Source organism: Haliotis rufescens, unplaced genomic scaffold (genome assembly GCF_023055435.1).
Source record: "Haliotis rufescens isolate VD_foot unplaced genomic scaffold, xgHalRufe1.0.p SCAF_1, whole genome shotgun sequence".
NCBI lineage: Eukaryota > Metazoa > Mollusca > Gastropoda > Lepetellida > Haliotidae > Haliotis > Haliotis rufescens.
Genome location: NW_025963779.1, coordinates 19,821,440 through 19,841,564, shown reverse-complemented (window position 1 = coordinate 19,841,564; position 20,125 = coordinate 19,821,440). Strand labels below are relative to the sequence as shown.

Sequence of the window (20,125 nt, the reverse complement as noted above, 5' to 3'; positions counted from 1 at the left end):
CCACCAGGGTCTATCTCAAACAATAGAGCCATGAGGCTCTGTAGCTCACCTACAATGCATAAGACTTCATTAAACAATGACCAACACGTTAGCCCCGAAATTAATATCAGATCTTATCTGTGGAGTGCCATTGTTAAGCCATGTTTGAAAGAGCAGAATTATTTGAGTACTACTGATCTGATAACTAATGTTGTTTACAATTTCAAGGACCATGAAACAAGTTCTGGGTTGAAAAACAAATGCTAAGGTAATATAACTATCAAAATACATAGTGCAACTTTTCTGCACACACCAAATGCTCACTGCACATAATATAATAAACTGATGCAGTGTTTGGCTGCCACTGTTAAATTTATAGTAAACACTACTACTTAATCCAGGAACATTTTCACTCAAACGGAGAAAATGACAAATTTGAAAGTTTACAGTGGATAATGGACAACATGCAAAATTCAAAAGCATAAATCACATGTAACTGTTGGTTCTGGTAAGCTAAACTTGTGACCCTGATTAGATTTACCTGACATGATCAGAGCAGGTGTCACTGTGTGTCGTATTTAATACACTGTTTCCTATTCAATTTTTACATACTGCCAACATTTTGGAGAATATTCAATCTCAATGTCAACTCAAAGAAAAACATTTCTCCTGATCCTATGTAGAACAAAACTTTTCCAAACGGTGATTATGGCCTTTTGCATAATTCTAATCAATTACATATTGAAAACATTAAACCCATCCCAAATCACAATCATAAACAGGGTAGCCCTTGTCCTTAACGAATGGCGATAAAGATACTATGTATGATATCTGTCTCATGCTTCGCCTCTTATCTGTGTCAGACATAAAGGTACCAACTCAGCAATAGCATACCTTCATTAAACACAGCATGATGTTTTATCTGCAAAATAAACTCTATAGTGCTGCTGTATGTATTTTAGTCAAAGGTCAATGCTTGAAATCAAATAACAATCAATACAGTCAATGAGAACATCTTTCATCATTTACTTATTTGGTGAAAAGGTTTTGATCACATTGCATCCTTAACATAATTCCAAGAATTAGGAAATGTATATATGACAACCAAGCCTTTCAACAAAATGACTTATTGCAATAAATTTTATACTTTGGCATTAAGATTTGAAGATTCACTCAATGTTAAATCATGAAGAAAACTTTGTGACCAAAGATCCCCTGAAGTCTGCTAGGTTCTGTGAATTAGACAACTTGTGAGAATCTCTGGCAAAATGATTCCAATGAAGGTAAACACATACACACAATAATAACATGTTCCAAAACAAGACAGACAACAGCCAATATAGAAACTGTCTATGATAAGTAGTGATGACACATGATCACAACACATATAGCACTGTGAAGTGGAAGCTCTGTACAGGATATGTATACAAAAACATACATGGTTAAATAGATCTAAGTTGGTCTAAGTAATGGCATGGTATCAACAGATTATTTGAATGACTAATAATTCAACACAGGAAAACAAACTTGTGAATTTTCATAAGGACATGTATTTGTTGGGTCCACTTGCACAAAGCAACCTTAGCGCTACAACATCTCCCAGACTCCATTGACTTACGACAGTGGGCCCTGATCCTTAAGGTGACTTGTGTTCCATCCAATATGAATGGGGAAGGAGGGCTATTTGATCAAGTTGTTTGGTGTTCATGCACTTGTGTTCAATCCAGTCAGTTGATGGAATGTCCTCTCGTGGATGCTTGCAATGTAATGATTAAATGTATCACTACAGTACTGCAAGCCCTACCAACAAAGTGTTGTATGATCTCATTTTTTCAACAAAATATTTGGAACAAAACAAAATGTCATATGTCTAAAGTCAAACACATTCTGTTATATTGATTTATATCAAACACTTCACCTACTGACAATTTTGGGCTGATTCTTGCATTCATCAGGTCATAAGTACAGGTATTAATTTTCTTCTGGACATTGCTGACAAAGTCACTTATATGTGAGTGAGTGAGTGAGTATGGTTTTACGCCGCTTTTAGCAATATTCCAGCAATATCATGGCGGTGGACACCAGAAAAGGGCTTCACACATTGTACACATGTCGGGAATCGAACCCTGGTCTTTGGCGTGAAGAGCGAATGCTTTAACCACTAGGCTACCTGACCGCCCCACACTTATATGTAGTTTCATCTTGATGCTAACATTACATGCAGAGTTACATAATCAGGTTTCATAATTCTTGCATGTACTTCATTATAGTTATGTTGATATCTGTCTTAGTTATCACACAGTTTGAGAATATATGTGTCATGATACCCATTGTCATGTTATTACAAAACACAGCAGTCCTTATTCTCCTTCAGACATTGTTCCTAAATGTGAGTGTGTTGTTAGTCAATACTTCAGTGTTTCCTAAATATGAAAGACAACGAAAGTATTTCCATCAGGTATTTCCAGTCGAATTACAATTCATTTTTAGCACATAGCACTATGTGTAGTATATGTCACAAGATAAAGACAAGAACACATGACATTTATAACTAGTCTTAAACAATGTACATGGATTTCATTTTAGTGAAAAAACAAACACAGCGACACAAAAGTTAAAAACAAATACTGCATACCTCTGCATATGGATCATTTTCAGTAATGCTAACTCAGCATATTAAAACATTTCATATATATTTAATCATGATCATCTTCATACAATCTTGAGTTCCAGGTCATCTTCAGTAATATTCCTCACAAACAAAATGGATTATCATGGAGAACATATTAAGCAAAAAACAAAATAAATTCTCAGACGGACTCTGACTAAATGGTGCAAGCAGGGATTTTTTCCTTTTTTGGGGTCGAAATGATTACATTAACTATTAGCTCACAAACATAGTTGTCTTATTTTGATGCAGGTGGTGCCTGAGAATCAAAGATTTGTTTTAGCCTGGATGCAAACATTGTCATGGAAGTAGCAATGGCCTAAAACAAATATAAATGGACACTAGTACAAAGTCAACTAAGAAAAAAACAAACACAACAGTTCCCTTATCAGGACTTCTTCTCACACTATCAATCCAACACTGTCATGGAACTCCTTTGTGATCAAACCCTTGCATAACCTTAGGTCATCATTCTGACTTGGCAGTGGAAACCCTTTTATCTGTAACTGTCACTAGAAGCCTTGTGATGAATGACTCCATCACCGATCATGTCACAAAACAACCCAGATTTTCATTTCAAGCTGAATTACTCAATCTCATTTCCAGCTTGCTCTAAGTCAACCTCTTATTTATTCCTTGAAGAAGTCAGTATTTCAAGAGAAATTACACAGAAAGCTCTTCCTTGTGGTTGTGGTTGTACTGTCTTCCTTCCCTCTGGTATGAATAACAGAGCTCCCAGGAAATCTTTTCCACATTCTCCAACTGTGTTCATCACCATGGATGGTCCATTTTGTCAGAGAGGTCATGTCACACAAAACGAAACAGCTGAAGTCAAAGAGCAGCTTCACTGCTTCTGGTGATTATTCTCAAAAAGTATTGGGGTGGGGGTACATTAAGAATTTGGTTACACATTAGCCATAAATGCCATTGTAAGCAGTGTTGCACCTTTACACTCGTTACCCTGAAGTCTCCAAAGAAATGATAGTACACTCTGCAAAATAAATAATGTGATAGCATTGTATGCAATGTCACAAAATGCTTTAGAATCCAGAATGAAAATGAATGTCTTGTTCTTGGTCACAAAAGAAGACATGAAACATCTCCAGTTATAGGTCACAACATTTACCACAGGGTTTCAAACAAGACTCACAGCGTCTCCTCTAATATCCTTACTGAAGCTCATGATAATGCTTCACATCCTTCGCCCAGCATTGTGTCTTCTGTGTAAGTTATCAAAATAGTTCTGACAAAATAAACATTAATCACTGTCCAACAGAGATTAAAGTTCTTAAAACAGAAATCTTGTATATATCCTTCAACTGAGCACAAGAAACGACAGTCTTTCATAAGAATACTGGTGATCCATTTTTCACATATCTGGAAGAAACTGACTCCTTTGCACAATATTCTTGGAGACCCATCCAAACAGACCTGTGTCAATACATAGATCAGTAGCAGTTCAAAATGTTTAAGTAAAACTCTTCTCTTCTTTAGTAGGCTCAGTCCAGAACAATGACTTCTTCTTTCCTGCCAGCCTCCCCATCAGCTGGAGGGGGAGGAAGAGCAACAGGCTTCTGATCTGCATCTGCAACATGAACATTGATGAGGAACCAAGTAATAATACACAAATAATTACTCTTGACGTGGTCAATATCCGAAAAACAAGCACCCGAGGACCCGACCCCTGAGGTCGTCTAACCGGACCAAGGCTTGCAAGATTTAGATTGTGACTTGTGCTACAATATAATGCAATCCTAACTACTAAGTAGCTACTTGTAATTTCAAGAGTGTTTCACAGAATATCTATGAAACATGTTTTTCCATTGTTTTTCTCTTAAATCTTAAAGAACAAGTCAGCAACATATAGTTGATTAATGGAACCACCTTCTTAGCAAATTAGACAGAATCCCACTGCTACGTGTAAGTGATCACACAAGTACTATCCCTCTCTACCCCTACTAACACAATAATTACATATCTTCGTTTCTTTCTTTTTGTTGTTGTTGTTGTTTAACGCCGCACTCAGCAATATTCCAGCTATATGACGGCGGTCTGTAAATAATCTAGTCTGGACCAGATAAACCAGTGATTGATGAGCATCGATCCACACAATTGGGATAGGAAGACATGCGTCAACCAAGTCAGTGAGTCTGACCACCCGATCCCATTAGATGCCTTTTACGACAAGCATAGTCGCCTTTACGGCATGCATGGGTTGCTGAAGACCTATTCTACCCCAGATCTTCACAGGTCTTACTTCACCTTAGTATAAGAAGCATACACCTTCACACAGACTTATTGTTATGCTGTGTATCATATCTATGTCGCAAATATTTCTTTTTAGTTCATGCTTGTGTTTCTATGCTATGTAACATTGTAATGAGAAAGATGGAAGAACTTGAGGTAGGGTCCCCTGCATTACCAGGTAATCAGAGTTAACAGTATTATGTAGAAAAAAATATGCATGAATTGCAAGATTGATGAGTTGGGTCCCCTACTGACTAACTAAAGTAAGATAAATGTCCAGCAGGAATGACTGTAACTTACCTTGTTGTTCCTCTGCGGGCTTATCACATCCATCAGTTGTATTCTGAGATTGCTTGAGTCTTTGGACCATTTCCTCTAGCCTTCGACAGGGCTGTTTCGGTGGTGGGGCAGATGGAAGGGTGGTAAGACTGGGCCGTTTACGGCTTGCTGAACTTTGGCTGTTGTCTGTTTGATTTTCTGCTGATGGGGCAGACAATGTGGTATCTGAAACCAGTGCAGGAGAATCAGTGGTAGGCTTATCTCCTGCAGTGCCATTCTGGTCCTCAGAACCCTCTGTGGGTGTATCACATTGACTGAACATGTAGGACATCTGTGGGAAGTACTTCTCAAGGTCTGTCAGACTGATCATCTTGTTACATTTGAGAACACTCACTGGCAGGTTGTAATACTGAATGAATGCCTTTTCTTCATCCTCATTACATGAGTGTAAAGGAATCTTCAACACATTCTGTAGGGCATAGAGAAATTCATTCATACTACTTTGTGAAAAATATAATTTACACACAGCTTCCACTAAGCAGAATTTACCCGGTTTCTCTGCATGATCCAAATGCATGCATGATATGCTCTTTCCGTTCAGCACTACTCCACTTATCTTGTCTACTAATGAGGACCGAGAACTAGACCTGCTTTGACCAGAGCTCTGATTGGAGGCTGGACGTTGAGGAGCATCACCATTCATTGTAGGGATACTGGCAGTTGCAGGTGCAGAATTTGGAACAGTCTTAGGGCTACTGGATACAGAGGAAGCAGCTGGAGATGTTGCTGCAAATGTAGAATTAGGAGTGCTTGCCAGCTTTCCATTTTGATTATTCATCTGCTGACCTGGGACCATGCTATGAGGATTGGGGAAACGAGAAATAGCACTTTGAGAAGGTGAGAGCTGTGGCATCTGAGCAGTGTGCAGCATTGGGCCTCTTGGCATCATCTCTGTGGGGGCAGTCATAGGCATTCTCATGCCTTGACCCAGGCCCAGTGGAGAGAGGCCTGGACCTTGACTGTTGGGTACAGTTTGACCAGGGCGAATCATGGGATTCATGGGTCCTATGCCTCCTGGATGTATCTGCCCTGGGAATACCCCCTGCATTGGATGCATCTGTCCATTTTGAGCCATGTGAGACATCATGCTCAGAGGACTGCTCTGGGGATGACTTGGTGATGGCCGGCCAGAAGGTTGGTACTGACCATGCTGTGAGGGCATCTGACCAGGACTTGGAAGGCTTTGTCTGGGTGGAGAGCCCATGTTAGTCCTAGGGCTGGGCATGTTTTGTGGAGGCATGAAGGGAAATCGTTGTCCTTGAGGTGGCAAGGGATACTGGCCCATAGGTTGTTGGGGATACCTCTGCGGCATCATTGGCATCATGTTGAAGAAAGGATTGGGTGGAGCACTAGGGTATCCAGCAAATGGATTGACATTCGGGGACTGCACACTGCCTGGAGGTCTCTGTCCTATTGGCACTTGGTTTGGTGCTGGTTGTTGGATCTTTGTTGGAGAAGGAAGGTCTATGTACTGAGCATGTTTCAGTGGATCATCAAATGGAAGCTCAAGAATGCTAACTTGACATCGTTGTGTTACTTCTGATAAGTGGATAACTTTTGTGTTCTGGCCAAATGTGAAATCAAATCCAGCAGCTTTACAAGTTTCATTGAGCAGATTGCACTCAGCTAAGGTAGGCAGTGTTCCTTCAATCTGCAACTCAGTCAATAAACCAGCAGCATATTTAATCACTGATAGGGGCACAAACTTTCCCGAGTAGCGTCTGATATAAGGGGACACTGTATTGTTGATTTGGACCCAACCACACACCTTAGCCAATTCAGATTTGACATGTTCAACAGGCTTTCCTTCATTCTGAACCGACTGTTGAACTTGCTGTTGTGGAATCTCTCCTCTTAGTTTTGCTAAATAGTCATCAGGGAAAGTCTTTTTGACAAGGTTATAGAAGTCCTCAAACTCAGCCATATCAACTATAAGGTCCTTGCATGTAAAAGCCTGTTGTCCATACTCACAGCTACAATGGACCTGGTTAATTTCATCAAGTAGTTTGGCTTCATTCTCAGTCACAAAATAACTAACCAGAGGTTCCTTCTTTCCCAGTTCATCAGGAAAAGAATTTGGGTACCTACTCAAAAGTTTCTTCTCTACAATCCGAACAGCCACATACTTCTTATGTTTCCTCACAATATATGGAACATTGACAGTGTCTATAGTTGCCCACCCAAATATTCCTTTGATACTATCAACATCAATTCTATCCTCAATGTTTTCATCTTCGCTTTTGTCAGAAGGTTCCAGTGATGGTTGTGGTTGTGACTGGTCCTTCTCTAATGTTGAAGGTTCTGAGGATTGTGGAGGCATTTGTGGAGGTTGGGGTTGTGGAGGTGGCTCTGGATTGTAGTTGAGAACTTGGACATTATGTGGAACATACAATGGGCCAGGTCCTGGTGGACGCAGCATTGGAGGACTAGTAAGAACATGTTCCAGCTGCTGAACATAGGGCATCTGCGGCGGGTTGTGATCCACTGGTTCCGGCTTCATTCTTACTGGCATGTTGAGAAATGGAACCTACAAGAAAGTAATATCATCAAAAAGGGTTCACATTCACCCTATCCTACAAACTAATGCTGCAACTTCATATACTCATGTCATTTGCGATCTGTTAAAAGGCTAAAGAAGACCAACAAACATAATACACAAAACTTATTGCAGTACAACCAGTTCAAACTGTCCAGGTTCAAGCTTAACAGTCTCATGACACATTATCAGTGTTTGAAATATAGCCTGCCAGCCCATATATGTTTTCAGCAGGACTAGAAACTAAATACTAAATATTTACCCTTTTCCTTACAAATTCGAAATAGTTCATCACTGTGCTGCTTGCAATTTCTAACAAGTTTTGAACACACATATAACACTTTAAGATATATCCTACTATAAAATGAAAATAATGTGTGAATTCACTCTTCAACACTTTTGACAATTCACAGTTGTCGGGCAAAGGTTCCCCTAAGTACCTTTGCTGATAAGGCTGTTGACTATTTTAAGATCATAAACCCTCAATCAATACTACCATGGCTACAACAGGTCTCTTTCGGAAACATGCATGAACACATCTAAACTCTTTCAAACTGAAAATATAAAATATTAAATAAACCTGCAGGTTACTAGATCATATTTATAGCCTGAAAGAATAATTAATTTCTTTTTCATTTGTCTAAAGATGATAAAAATAAGGTTTTTTGGTTTAATCACATAAATCATAACATGGTAAAGCCAGGCATATATTTTTTACAAACATGTAATTAACCTGAAGAGTCATCAGTCAGGTTTAAAAAAAAGTTAAATATAAATATTTGTGTTATCAGAACATCTATTTCTGAATTAACATTATCATTCTTGATCAGAATAACAAATAAATATTTCATTCTTGTGTTACATCTGAAGCAAATAATATTAACAAATGGATAATTGAGGTAAGCTGTTCATTATTACTGCATGAACTTCAGGCCTACAACACTTGAGCGAGTTACTACCTATCAATCATAAAACACTATCAATTCACAAGTGATTTGTTTTGACTATGTGAGTGCAAAGCAACTCATTTCAAAATAACAATGACTGATATCTAGATTGAAGAAGGCAAAACTATTGGTTGTATAACATAGTGACTTAAGTAGAAGTTTAAGTCCTCAAGACTTGTTGTGACATGTGCAGGTCAACAAAGAGCACATTCACATGTTTGTGCCTGTGGGTAAAGAAATGTAAAACATCAATGCCAGAGTATAACCAGTCTTGATTATCCGATGAAAGCGATTCCAATGCGAGTAAGGGACTGACCATTTGATATTCAGAAGGGGGTAGGGGTGCTGGTGGCGCTTCTGGTATTTTGTATTGAGATTAGATATTTTTTCTGTTTTAGTTACAAAACCAGGCATTTTTTAAATATCTTGCAACAACGTAATTTTGGTGGCAGATCATCTTAGCGCTAAGATTATTTTGTGCAAGTGGGCCCAGGTGTTCGCGAAAAAGGCTAATCATGTCCTGCCCTACCGGCTGAACCCGCCACTCACATAATTTACATGAAAATGTACGCATGCTGTCTGACAAGTAACATTAACTGCACTAAAAAAAAAACTGGCGCAATCAAATCTGATTGGAGCCCTCTGGTCACTATGGATTGCATTTTTTAGCTTATCAAGTAGACTAAGGAAAGGGTGGTGTGATCCAAGGACACAGGCTTCACAATAAAGTCATGAAGACCTGTTAAAGTTTTCCACACACTGTAAAAATCATCCACAGTCATAACATCAAGAGAATCAATTTTAAACACGTATTCATGCCTAAGAACTTATACCGTCAATATTAGCACAGGAAATTTTATGATATCTGAGACGATAAAAACAGAACATGTGAACTTCACTTCACCAATGTTTATTGTTTATTGAAGATATTTTAGTGAATATTGAGTTTGTCAGCCTTGATGCAGTATCATCTGTTTACAAGAAATAATCAAATTAAATCTTTGCCTTTGCTCAAAGCAACAAAGCTTCAAGTTCACTTTAAGAGTAGAGGTTTTTTTAAGTTGACCATAAAATATGTTCTTTTCCTCTAGCATGATTTTAACATGCCTTCTTGTACTTAAGTGCTTGACAGATATTCAACAGCATAGAGGAGAATGAAAAAGAATTTAGTCTAAAGAGGAAATATCAACGTAACTTCTGTATTCTGGGAGTAGAAATACAAATACAACATTTTAACTCTGTGTACCTGCATATTCTAGATACGGTAAACAACATGTTCAAAGGTAAGGTGAAATGGGATTTAACATCGCATTCAAGATTATTGCACTAACATAGCAACGTCCATACACATGTGTGTGGGGCTGCTTGTACTAGTCCGGACTAATGCCATATATCATCAGGATAAAAAAACTAGTGTCAAAGGTTTAAAGTAGTTCTTAAATCACACAATGTAGATACCTTTGAAGGCAATTTTCATGAAAAAGAGGGTAAATGCAATTTTGATTTGAAATGAACTTTGAAGAACATGTACATTGAAATATTTAGAAAGTAAATTATTTTGGTTAAAGGAATATTAATTTAATTCTATGTGCATATTTATAATGCACCAAATCCATGCCCAAAGCATGCTCAAATGCTGGTAAATGGATCAGTGACCACTTTCATTCTTATCTCCCTGGGGAGTATACAACCCAAGCTGCCTGTGAGGTACTAGATTAATACCATCTCATCCTACTGGATACCAATTCACTGCCGGGTGAACCGAGTCCTAATTTGGACAAAGTATCTTGCCTAAGGCAACACCACATGTGTCTACATGTGCTTCAGTGTGGGGCAGGACTGAAACCCTCTGGTGTCAGCTTGCCAAACACAGTCACCCATCCACCTACTCTCCACAAACAACAAACACAGTCACCCATCCACCTACTCTCTGCAAACAACAAACACAGTCACCCATCCACCTACTCTCTGCAAACAACAAACACAGTCACCCATCCACCTACTCACCGCAAACAACAAACACAGTCACCCATCCACCTACTCTCCGCAAACAACATTGTTTAACTTTACCTGATTTGTGGTATATTTGCCAGAAATAAACTAATGTTCAAGTCAAACCTGTACACAATTTCAAAGATATTGAACGCAAATTGTCATACTTGAAATGAGCAACTTTACCTTGAAAACTCTTCACAAAGAACAGATCAACTTCTCATGTTACATAAAGTATCCCCACAAACACCCCTTGCATTAGATTCAAGTGACATTACCCCTTGTTATAGGATACACATCTATCCACTTGCAATGAATGTCTATTCATGCCAGTGTAAAATCAGTAGAGGCTTGCTACACATAAAACCTTACAAGCCTAGAAGTCTTGTATCCATGGAACAATACTGCAATGCTGCCTGCATGGTTTTGTCGAGGTAAAGATTGAAGCAGGTATTTATTCCTAAGCCTCTGTGAAGCCACAATACTGGCACTTGTAATACTATAGACAAGCACATACATGTCATACTTTTACACAATAGGCAACAGGCTACAAGGAATTACAGATTATTTCCTGTGTATTGGCAGACAGAGAAAAATAATTCTAATTTCTAAGACGATTACAGATTGCCTTCATATTGCATAAAATGAAACTTGAGAGCATTGTTACTAAATTCAAAACATCAATGCCAGATTAAAATCAGTCTCGATTATCGGCCAAAACAGTTTCCATTGTGCGCAAATGGCCAAATAGTGATCGCAAAAACCCATTACTTCATTAACCGTTACTGTTATAATGTAACAGCTTCAGCTTCAGATGAAGTTATTTGAAAACTGTTAGAATAGGTCTTCAGCAACCGATGCTTGTCGTAAGAGGCGACTAACGGGATCGGGTGGTCAGGCTTGCTGACTTGGTTGATGCATGCCATCGTATCCCAATTGTGTAGATTGATGCTCATGACGTCAATTACTGGATTGTCTGGCCCAGACTTGATTATTTACAGACAGCAAATAGCTGGAATATTGCAGCATTAAACAACAAACAAAAGACAAAATTTGAACTGACTGAAAATTATGCAACATTGTCAACCAAAGAGGAACCAAGATATGTCCATATGAGATATATTTGTTTCAAAACATCTAAAACTTACAAATGACGGGTGACCATGATTTACAGCATCCCAGTATCACTGTGATACACGGCCAACTACCAAATCTAATTCATTCATACATACAAATAGTCCTCCAAATCTCACATTATATACACAGTTGCACCTTCCTAACTATTAACCAGGGAAAAAAACATACCAAATCAACACGACATCAAAGTAATCGGGCACATGTTAAAGCCATCACAGCCTGTCGAGCTACTTTCAACTTCGTTTTACAGATCAACCTTACACGTGAGTTTCCTTGAAGAATTATGTTCTTAAGGCTGTCACAAATGTTAACTTATAAAAGATTCTTAACAGTGAAGCAGTCATGCTCATCTTGTGTGATCCAGTGCTTTAATGCTCAACCATGGGTAATAGGTTAAACATTGTACCAATTTACACTACAACTTCAATTCAATTCTGAAATGAATAGAATTTAAAAATTCATTTTCTGCCTTCGTCTATATACATGCCCAACAAAGATGATTCAAGGTGTGGCAGGCTTGTATTGTAATTCAAATTAGAAAGTGCTTTTCAACTGCACACCAAATAACGCCTGCTTTTCGGCCGCTACAATTCACAACACAGGAAACTATCCCTACTACCAGCTAGGCCATCATTAAAACCGGGAACCCAGTCATAGCAGCATGTCATGCGTGACCAGGAGACTCTTTGTCACCTCTCTGTTTGTTGGAGACTCACCTGTCGAGGGCAATCAACCGAGACATCTATTTTACACCTGGAATTTTGTTTAGTTCCCTATACTTGCTGAATCATGGTAGCACAATAGCTGTGGGAAATCCAAACATTGCAATTAGTAGTAACATAATAATCTGTTCGCAATCTCCTTGATGTTTCCTTTTTAGTGGCATTACTATTGTTCTAATTTGATACTGGCATTATGGTCACAGACACTGAAAGAGCTAATTTTAGTCTTTAGGATCATTGATAGCTAAAAATCATTTCATGAGTTTTATGGATACCCATGTAATTAAGAAATGGTGGTTAAGAATATAAGATGAGAGCTAGTTTGTAATGCTGCCACAATCTCCACAATCTGTGCTCTTTTCAAGTCAAGGTTCAACCATGTGTGAAAACAGAGTGAGTGAGTGAGTATAGTTTAACGCCGCTGTTAGCAATATTCCAGCAATATCACGGCGGGGACACCAGAAATGGGCTTCACACTTTGTACCCATGTCCGGAATCGAACCCGGGTCTTTGGCGTGAAGAGCAAATGCTTTAACCAGTAGGCTACCTAACCGCCTGTGTGAAAAGAGAGACATGGTCTGTACAATTAGGGCGATGATTAACATCAGTACATCATAAAACTTGCATTAGCAGTCCAACAAAGTGGTGATTATATGACTTGGATCAAACTCACTGGACAACATTCCCCAAGACTATCCACTCTTTGCATCTGGTGCAGGAGCATCCTCACATCCCCAACAGCATTGACAAACCATCAATATTAAGTTCAACATCTGTCTGCCTTTTCAGCTTATTAAGTTCTAGGATGGTGTTCTCAGCCCTCTTAATGTTTATGAGTGAGTGAGTGAGTGAGTGAGTGAGTGAGTGAGTGAGTGAGTGAGTGAGTGAGTGAGTGAGTGAGTGAGTGAGTGAGTGAGTGAGTGAGTGAGTGAGTGAGTGAGTGAGTGAGTGAGTGAGTGAGTGAGTGAGTTTAGTTTTTTACGCCACTTTTAGCAATATTCCAGCAATATCCTGACAGGAGACACCAGAAATGGGCTTCACACATTGTACCCATGTACATGATGAGTGAACACTTTAACCACTAGGCTACCCCACCGCCCCTCACAAGAAGGAGAATGGGTACTTCCCTTCATTTAGCCAAATATGCCCTATGAGCAGTTTGGTACATGTTACTGTCACACCTACAGACAGTGAACCAGTCACCTCTCCACCTCTTCAGGGTGACAAGTGAACACTTTAACCACTGGGCTACCCCACCTCTCCTCACAAGAAGGAGAATGGGTAATCTTCCCTTCATTTAGCCACATATGCCCTATGAGCAGTTTGGTACATGTTACTGTCACACCTACAGACAGTGAACCAGTCACCTCTACACCTCTTCAGGGTGACAAGTGAACACTTTAACCACTCGGCTATCCTACCGCCCCTCTTGTTAATAAGATAAACATAATCACAAAGACTGACTACAACAAACAAGAGCAATCAAGGCAACACAGGATGCTATCGCTATTGTGCCAAACCATTACAAACCACAGAGGCAGTTACCAAGCAGTTAATAAGATCACTGATAACAATAAGACTACTGATAAGCAGGACAGGGAAAAAGCTGTTACATGTCTCTTTTTAAGACTTGTTTCCACATTCCATCTGCTGGGGGAATAACATGTCTCCTAAGAACACATGTGTAATCCTAAAGAAAGTTGAGAATGGTGCTTAATGTGAAACAAATGTCATATTTGCTTACGATGTTACGATAAAATATTTTCATCTGGCTGTTTGCCTACTAAGTAGCCATTGAAAGATAGAGTGTGTCAATTTTTTATTGGAATAAAACTGACAAAACCATTTCCATAATCATAAATCACCTCTGTTGTACAATTCATTACAATTCATAAGCAGGAGTTTATGAATGACTATCAGTTAGTGATAATACCAGACGTCTGCAAAAAAGAGAGCAACCATCACAAACACATGCAAAGGCAAAAGTCATTTGTTCACTGAAAAAGACATGGAAACATACGGTACAAGTCAAAATAGGGCATTGCAACAGACATCATTTATGTCACTGATGCATGAAATTTGGAAGTGTCCTCCAAAATTTGATGGTCACTTAGAGACAAATAATATCATGATTAATCCGAAGTCAAATATTATCCTTTTATGACATAATAAATTAGCAGATGATTTTTGTAATTATTTTTCAACTACTAAATTGCAAAAATATTACATAATCTGCACCTGTAATGTCCACGTAGTTGTAATAATGTAATATATCAATTTGAGCCTTCTTGAAATATTTTTGATTTTTGTTTTGACCAATGAAAGTTACCTTAGCTTCAGCAGTTTTGGTCAGAACATGGGAACAAAAGAGTTATTTAAGGCCAAATCTAAACAAATAAAAAGCATAACTTTTTTTGTCTTTCACAAACTTGAATCTATATAGGGCAATTATCGTTGACACAAAGTTAGAAAACATAAACTTTTCTTGCAGCATCACATTTTCAGCTTTATTAGCTAAGTGGTTTTCGGGGTGAATTTGTTCCCTTTTATCCAACAAAATGAATGGATCAGAACCTTTTCTGTTTTGTGAATTCATGACCAAGAAAAACTAAATGGTGTAATTATAAATATGCTTTCACGGGTGAGAAGATCCTGTGAGAAATTCAAATGAATATGAACGCATGTATCTTCTTCAACTAATATGTGCAATAGCCACAGTCTGCGTGTACATGCATGATTGAGTATCCAAGATCAAGCAGGACTTGAGTTGAGAGGTTTGTTCTTAACATAGAGTATTATTAACACAACGGTTGTCTCTATGACTAGATGTGTGACATAGATTATTGTTTTAGCTTTTATTGCCACTCATAACATTTAAGTTATATAACTTGCAACCATTAAAACAGGAAGTAAATATTTTCCCTTGGATAAAAAAACCCAGTGTGTTTGACAAGTAAACAGATTAGGTCTACATGCTACAGGCTAACACAGTGGATGGAAGAATAACTTCAGGTCCTGTTATCTTGGAAATGCGGTTCCAGATCTCGTTGAACTTGCTGTAAATGTGTGAAGGGAATCAATCGGTAAAAGTGAATTTAAAAATGTAGGACACAAAGTTTCAAATCTTGCTCCAAATATGCTTTTTGAATTATTTTTTTCTTCACTGAAGTCTCTCCAGTCTAAATCTAAATGTAAACATTCAAACTTGATGCAGCCCCATCCTGAATGGGACCATGGCTTGGCCCAATTCATATGAAAGTTCTTTGCATTTCCGGGCTGATGTCACATCTCAAATTACATGTCTTACTCATGAAATCGTAATTGAAACAAGATTATCACAAGAGTCAAATTGTACAATATTTAAGAAAGTTCAATAATTTATTCAGGTAACAAAGAATTTTGAATTTCAAACCTAAAAATGTCAGTATTGTACACTTTGCATTTCAACGAAAGCATGTTAAGTCATTTAGCTTCCAATGGTCAACTGTGTTACACTTGTTTCATTGTACAACATTTATATGTTATATGTTTATATGTAAATACTGAATTATGCTGTCATTCATTATCTATGCAGAGTTATGTAACATGACATGGAGAGAGAGAGAGAGTGAGTGAGTGAGTGAGAGAGAGAGAGAGAGAGAGAGAGAGAGAGTGAGTGAGTGAGTGAGTGAGTGAGTGAGAGAGTGAGCAAGCAAGCAAGCAAGCATGCTGTTTTAGAGTAATGAATATCCTACAACATCACAGCCACTTTAACACAAGTCCAGGCCAGGACAACAGGTGGTTGATAGCAAGATAGTAACTTAATACCTGTTTCAATTAAATGCAACAATAGAAGCAGCCCCATCTAAACCTTTTCCTGAATGCCATCAACATTTTCCCATCCGCAACACGTACCATGAACCATTTTGACTTTACCAAATCAGGTGACAACTGACATCCCAAATATCTACAGTCAAATCTCTTTAATCTGACAATCTTTAATCCGGCAATCGGCTTTATCCGACACTGATGATGGGAACATATTAAATCAGTGCTATTTAGACCTGTTAATCCTACAGGCTTAGCATTCCGACTCTGTAACACCTAATTTGCAACGAATTACTGAAATCACTCATTAATCAGTCTCATTAAATGTGATCAGTGTCCTCCGTGGCCATCTGCCCACGAGTACACAGCCCGTGTTTTGATGCGAGACGAATCGGCTGGTAGCTGCATATTACAACGGCTGCAGAGATAAACTTGCCTAACAATAAACAATTAATGCTTTAAATAAAGAAAACAGGATAAATCACATGTTTAGATTACCTCAATCTTATTAAAATCAGATTCAAGTTCTCGCTATTGACGAGGACATCCCATTATAGGTCACGTCAGAACAACCTTTCAAGAACTATGACCTACCAATGAAATGACCAACAGGCAGTCAACGTTAGCCACTTAGAAAGCAGCTTTCTAAAGCTTCAGGTACCAGTTTCAAAGTTGCGACTTCCATTCCAGACTGTGCTTTTCAAAGTATTTTGAATAAGTCATACAGTCCGTAACAGTTGTTTTGTGTTAAACTTTAGAGGTTGTATGATTAGAAAACATATTCCGCCAACAATTTAACATAACAATATGAATATTTATTTTAGATTTTTATTACGTGTTTGAATCCTTATCTGTCGTGTAGTTGTCCTATTTTCGATCATGAACGTTGATACTACTTAATTTCGTTTATCCGACATACTTGTTAATCCGACATAATCATGTGCAACCATCGATGTCGGATTTACGGGACTTGACTGTATCTACATTCATCATTGATCCCTAATGTTGCCTTATGACGAATAACATTTTCGATGCCTCCAGCTACCCTGAAAACAAGGAATAAGCACATCTTGTCAAAAGGGATACCTTGTGGATAAGAAATATATATGTGCATTGCAGTATAAATTTGAAAAAGAAAGTGTTATATCTCTAGTTATCCTAGAACTGAAGTAATGTGCACTTCTAGTCCAATGACCTTGACCTTCCAGACAATGTCTTAATTGAGTGAGAGAGTGAGTGATGCACGTCTCAGACCTTTACCACTTTGGTGAAATCCACGAGCACGGGTATGGTGCTGACAAACCTAGAAACATAATCGGGGCGAACCGGGATTCAAACCCACAATCATAGGTTTCTGGCGTGTCCAAGGGACGCAACTCTGCACAGCGAATCGCGGCACCTTAGACGACTGGGCCACCCGTGCCCCCCAATGTCTTAATTGAAAGCATATGTAGTGTTACAAATGTAAAGATACTGCAGCAAACTGTAAATACAGTGAAGAATACTGTCGCAAGAGTGAACTTAACGACCTTAACATGGGACATACATGTATGTACAAATATACAAACAAGTGGCTGTGTACTGTTAATCACTGATAAATATTCTGAAATAATATATTTCATGTTTTGACAATAAGTTTCTGGTAACTTTTACCCTAATTGGAGGTTATCAAGAATCTTAAAAATTAACAGCCAACCCTAGTGATCATGTATTCAAAGCTTAAACTATTACACAGCCATTTTTGGTGGCGTTCACCTTCAATGTCATCCAATCACATGCTGTTATTTTTCATGAGGTAATACTAAATTTAATAACATTTAAGCCATGTCTCATGATTTGACCTCTTGTGACCTTGACCTTACATAGAGATCACCTCAAGACCAAGTTTCATCACATTCCAATGATAAATATTCAAGTTATCGTGTACACAAACCTTTCAAGTCAAGTGAATAAGGTGTGACCTTGACCTTCAATGACACCCAAGTATGAAGTCTCTAACATCAGTCGATAAGTGTATGGCTGAGAACACTAATACAATTTTGATGTAATGACACAGAATCAGCAATGTCACGCATAGTAACCAACTGATGTGCCTGCTCTCATGACATGCAGGGATACAAGGAACATTCTTCTACTAGTAGCCCCAATGGGATCACCCGAAAAGAACTGCTTCCCCTTTTAACTGATTCACTGAAGATTTATCACCAGCCAATGATTAGCTGAAAATCATTAATGCAAAATGTTTTTGTTTCATTCATCTCCATAGAATGTGAATTTGAACGTAACTAACATTATTTAAGAGCTTAAGAATGCTGGGATTGGAAATGTTGCTGTCTATTTTAGCCTAGTCCTGCACCATGACTGTGGAATATATTTATTTTATGAAACAAAAAACCGATCTAGAATAGTATACAAAAGCAAGTCTAGCCAGCTCTAGCTAGCTCTATTCCACATGAAATCAGCATAGGGAAAATGATTTTTTTATTATTTTCAGAGTCGAGAATGGTATTGTGTAATATTAGATTTCATAAAAAACTCTTTGAAAATCATTCATTGTGGATTTACTGTGTAAGTCACCACTCTCTGCATGATCAGTTTTCTTCTTTCCCAAAGTAAACACTGCAATTCTCTTCCAGCTCATACATGCAGAATATCAACTGCCTAACACAGATTGTAAACATGCAGTGTTTTCGACCACTGACAATCATATCACATGAGTTCATTCTAATACGTTTTTTACAACACAGCACACCAGTATTCCCATCAATTTGAATTCCAGGCATTTCATCCATTTTATTGCTCATGGCCATAAATTTGCCAAGTCAACAAAAAATCTAGATCTAGGCTGATAAAATCTAGTATTAATGTAATGGAATATTGATCAATAGAAATACTATTGAAAAGAACATGGAAATTCAACATAAAATCTAATTAATTTTAGAGCAAAAGCATGCAACTTGAGCCATAGGGCATGCAGTGGTGAGAGTTAGTGATATAATGCTATCAATATGTAGCACAACAACACTGTTGCCACATTCCCAAGATCCTTTTCATTATCAGTGTCCATGTTAGTCTGGCATGGTTCGACATTATTCACCTTGAATTAATTACAAGCAAACCAAAAATTTGATGATGCTTACAAAGAGCAAATTTCATTGAAATTGTAACGTTTGTCCTCTTCCTAAAAATCAATTCAGATAATATAGGACATGTATTATTTACCCCAAACGCTCCATTTCTCCTTGCAAGTCATTAACAGACAAGGTAAGACTATTCATCAACTAACTTTTCAGTAATCTTCTTTATCAATACAAAATGATACAACATTTAGAAGAAAAACAATAGAGTAAGTTGTGTTTAACATTATCTCAGATATCAGCTTAATTTTGGTAACTCAAAAGTGACGTAAGGTCTTCATACTGACAAACCAAGGATCAGCCTAATCAGGGTGAAGCTGGAATTCCAACTCACAATCATCAAATCCTGGCACTCCTAAGGGATAGAACTCTGCAATATGAAAAAAGGTCCATGTCATAACAAAGCTATAATTTTTATGTACTGTGTTTTTATATTTCTTTCATAATACACATAATATTATGGCACAGCGTATGATGGCAGAGTGAGTTGCCCTGCCCTGTGTGGGGTCGACAAAAGTTAGAACAATATTGACACCATAAGCCAGAGCTGCTGCGTAGGAATAATTCTTGAAAGGCAACAAACGAAGCAGACCAACTCTCTGCTTTGAATTTGT

The 20,125-nt window shown here is 38.1% G+C and overlaps 1 protein-coding gene across 8 annotated transcripts in view; it reads right to left on the bottom strand.

Annotated features, from left to right (window-relative positions):
• Window positions 1–2,293: 2,293 nt before the first annotated feature.
• The window catches only part of LOC124113391, a 91,109-nt gene continuing 73,277 nt past the window's right edge, over window positions 2,294–20,125 (bottom strand). For 6 of the 8 annotated variants that reach the window (XM_046473704.2, XM_046473705.2, XM_046473707.2 and 3 more), the window contains 2 exons: window positions 5,195–7,760; window positions 2,294–4,232 (listed from right to left, as the gene is read on the bottom strand). In XM_046473704.2, the coding sequence (XP_046329660.2) occupies window positions 4,147–4,232; window positions 5,195–7,760 (2,652 nt within the window). In that variant the 3' untranslated portion in view covers window positions 2,294–4,146. Of the gene's footprint in view, window positions 4,233–5,194; window positions 7,761–11,856; window positions 11,912–19,845; window positions 19,882–20,125 lie in introns of those variants that run through there. The other 2 variants (XM_046473706.2, XM_046473709.2) reach the window with 2 other exon arrangements.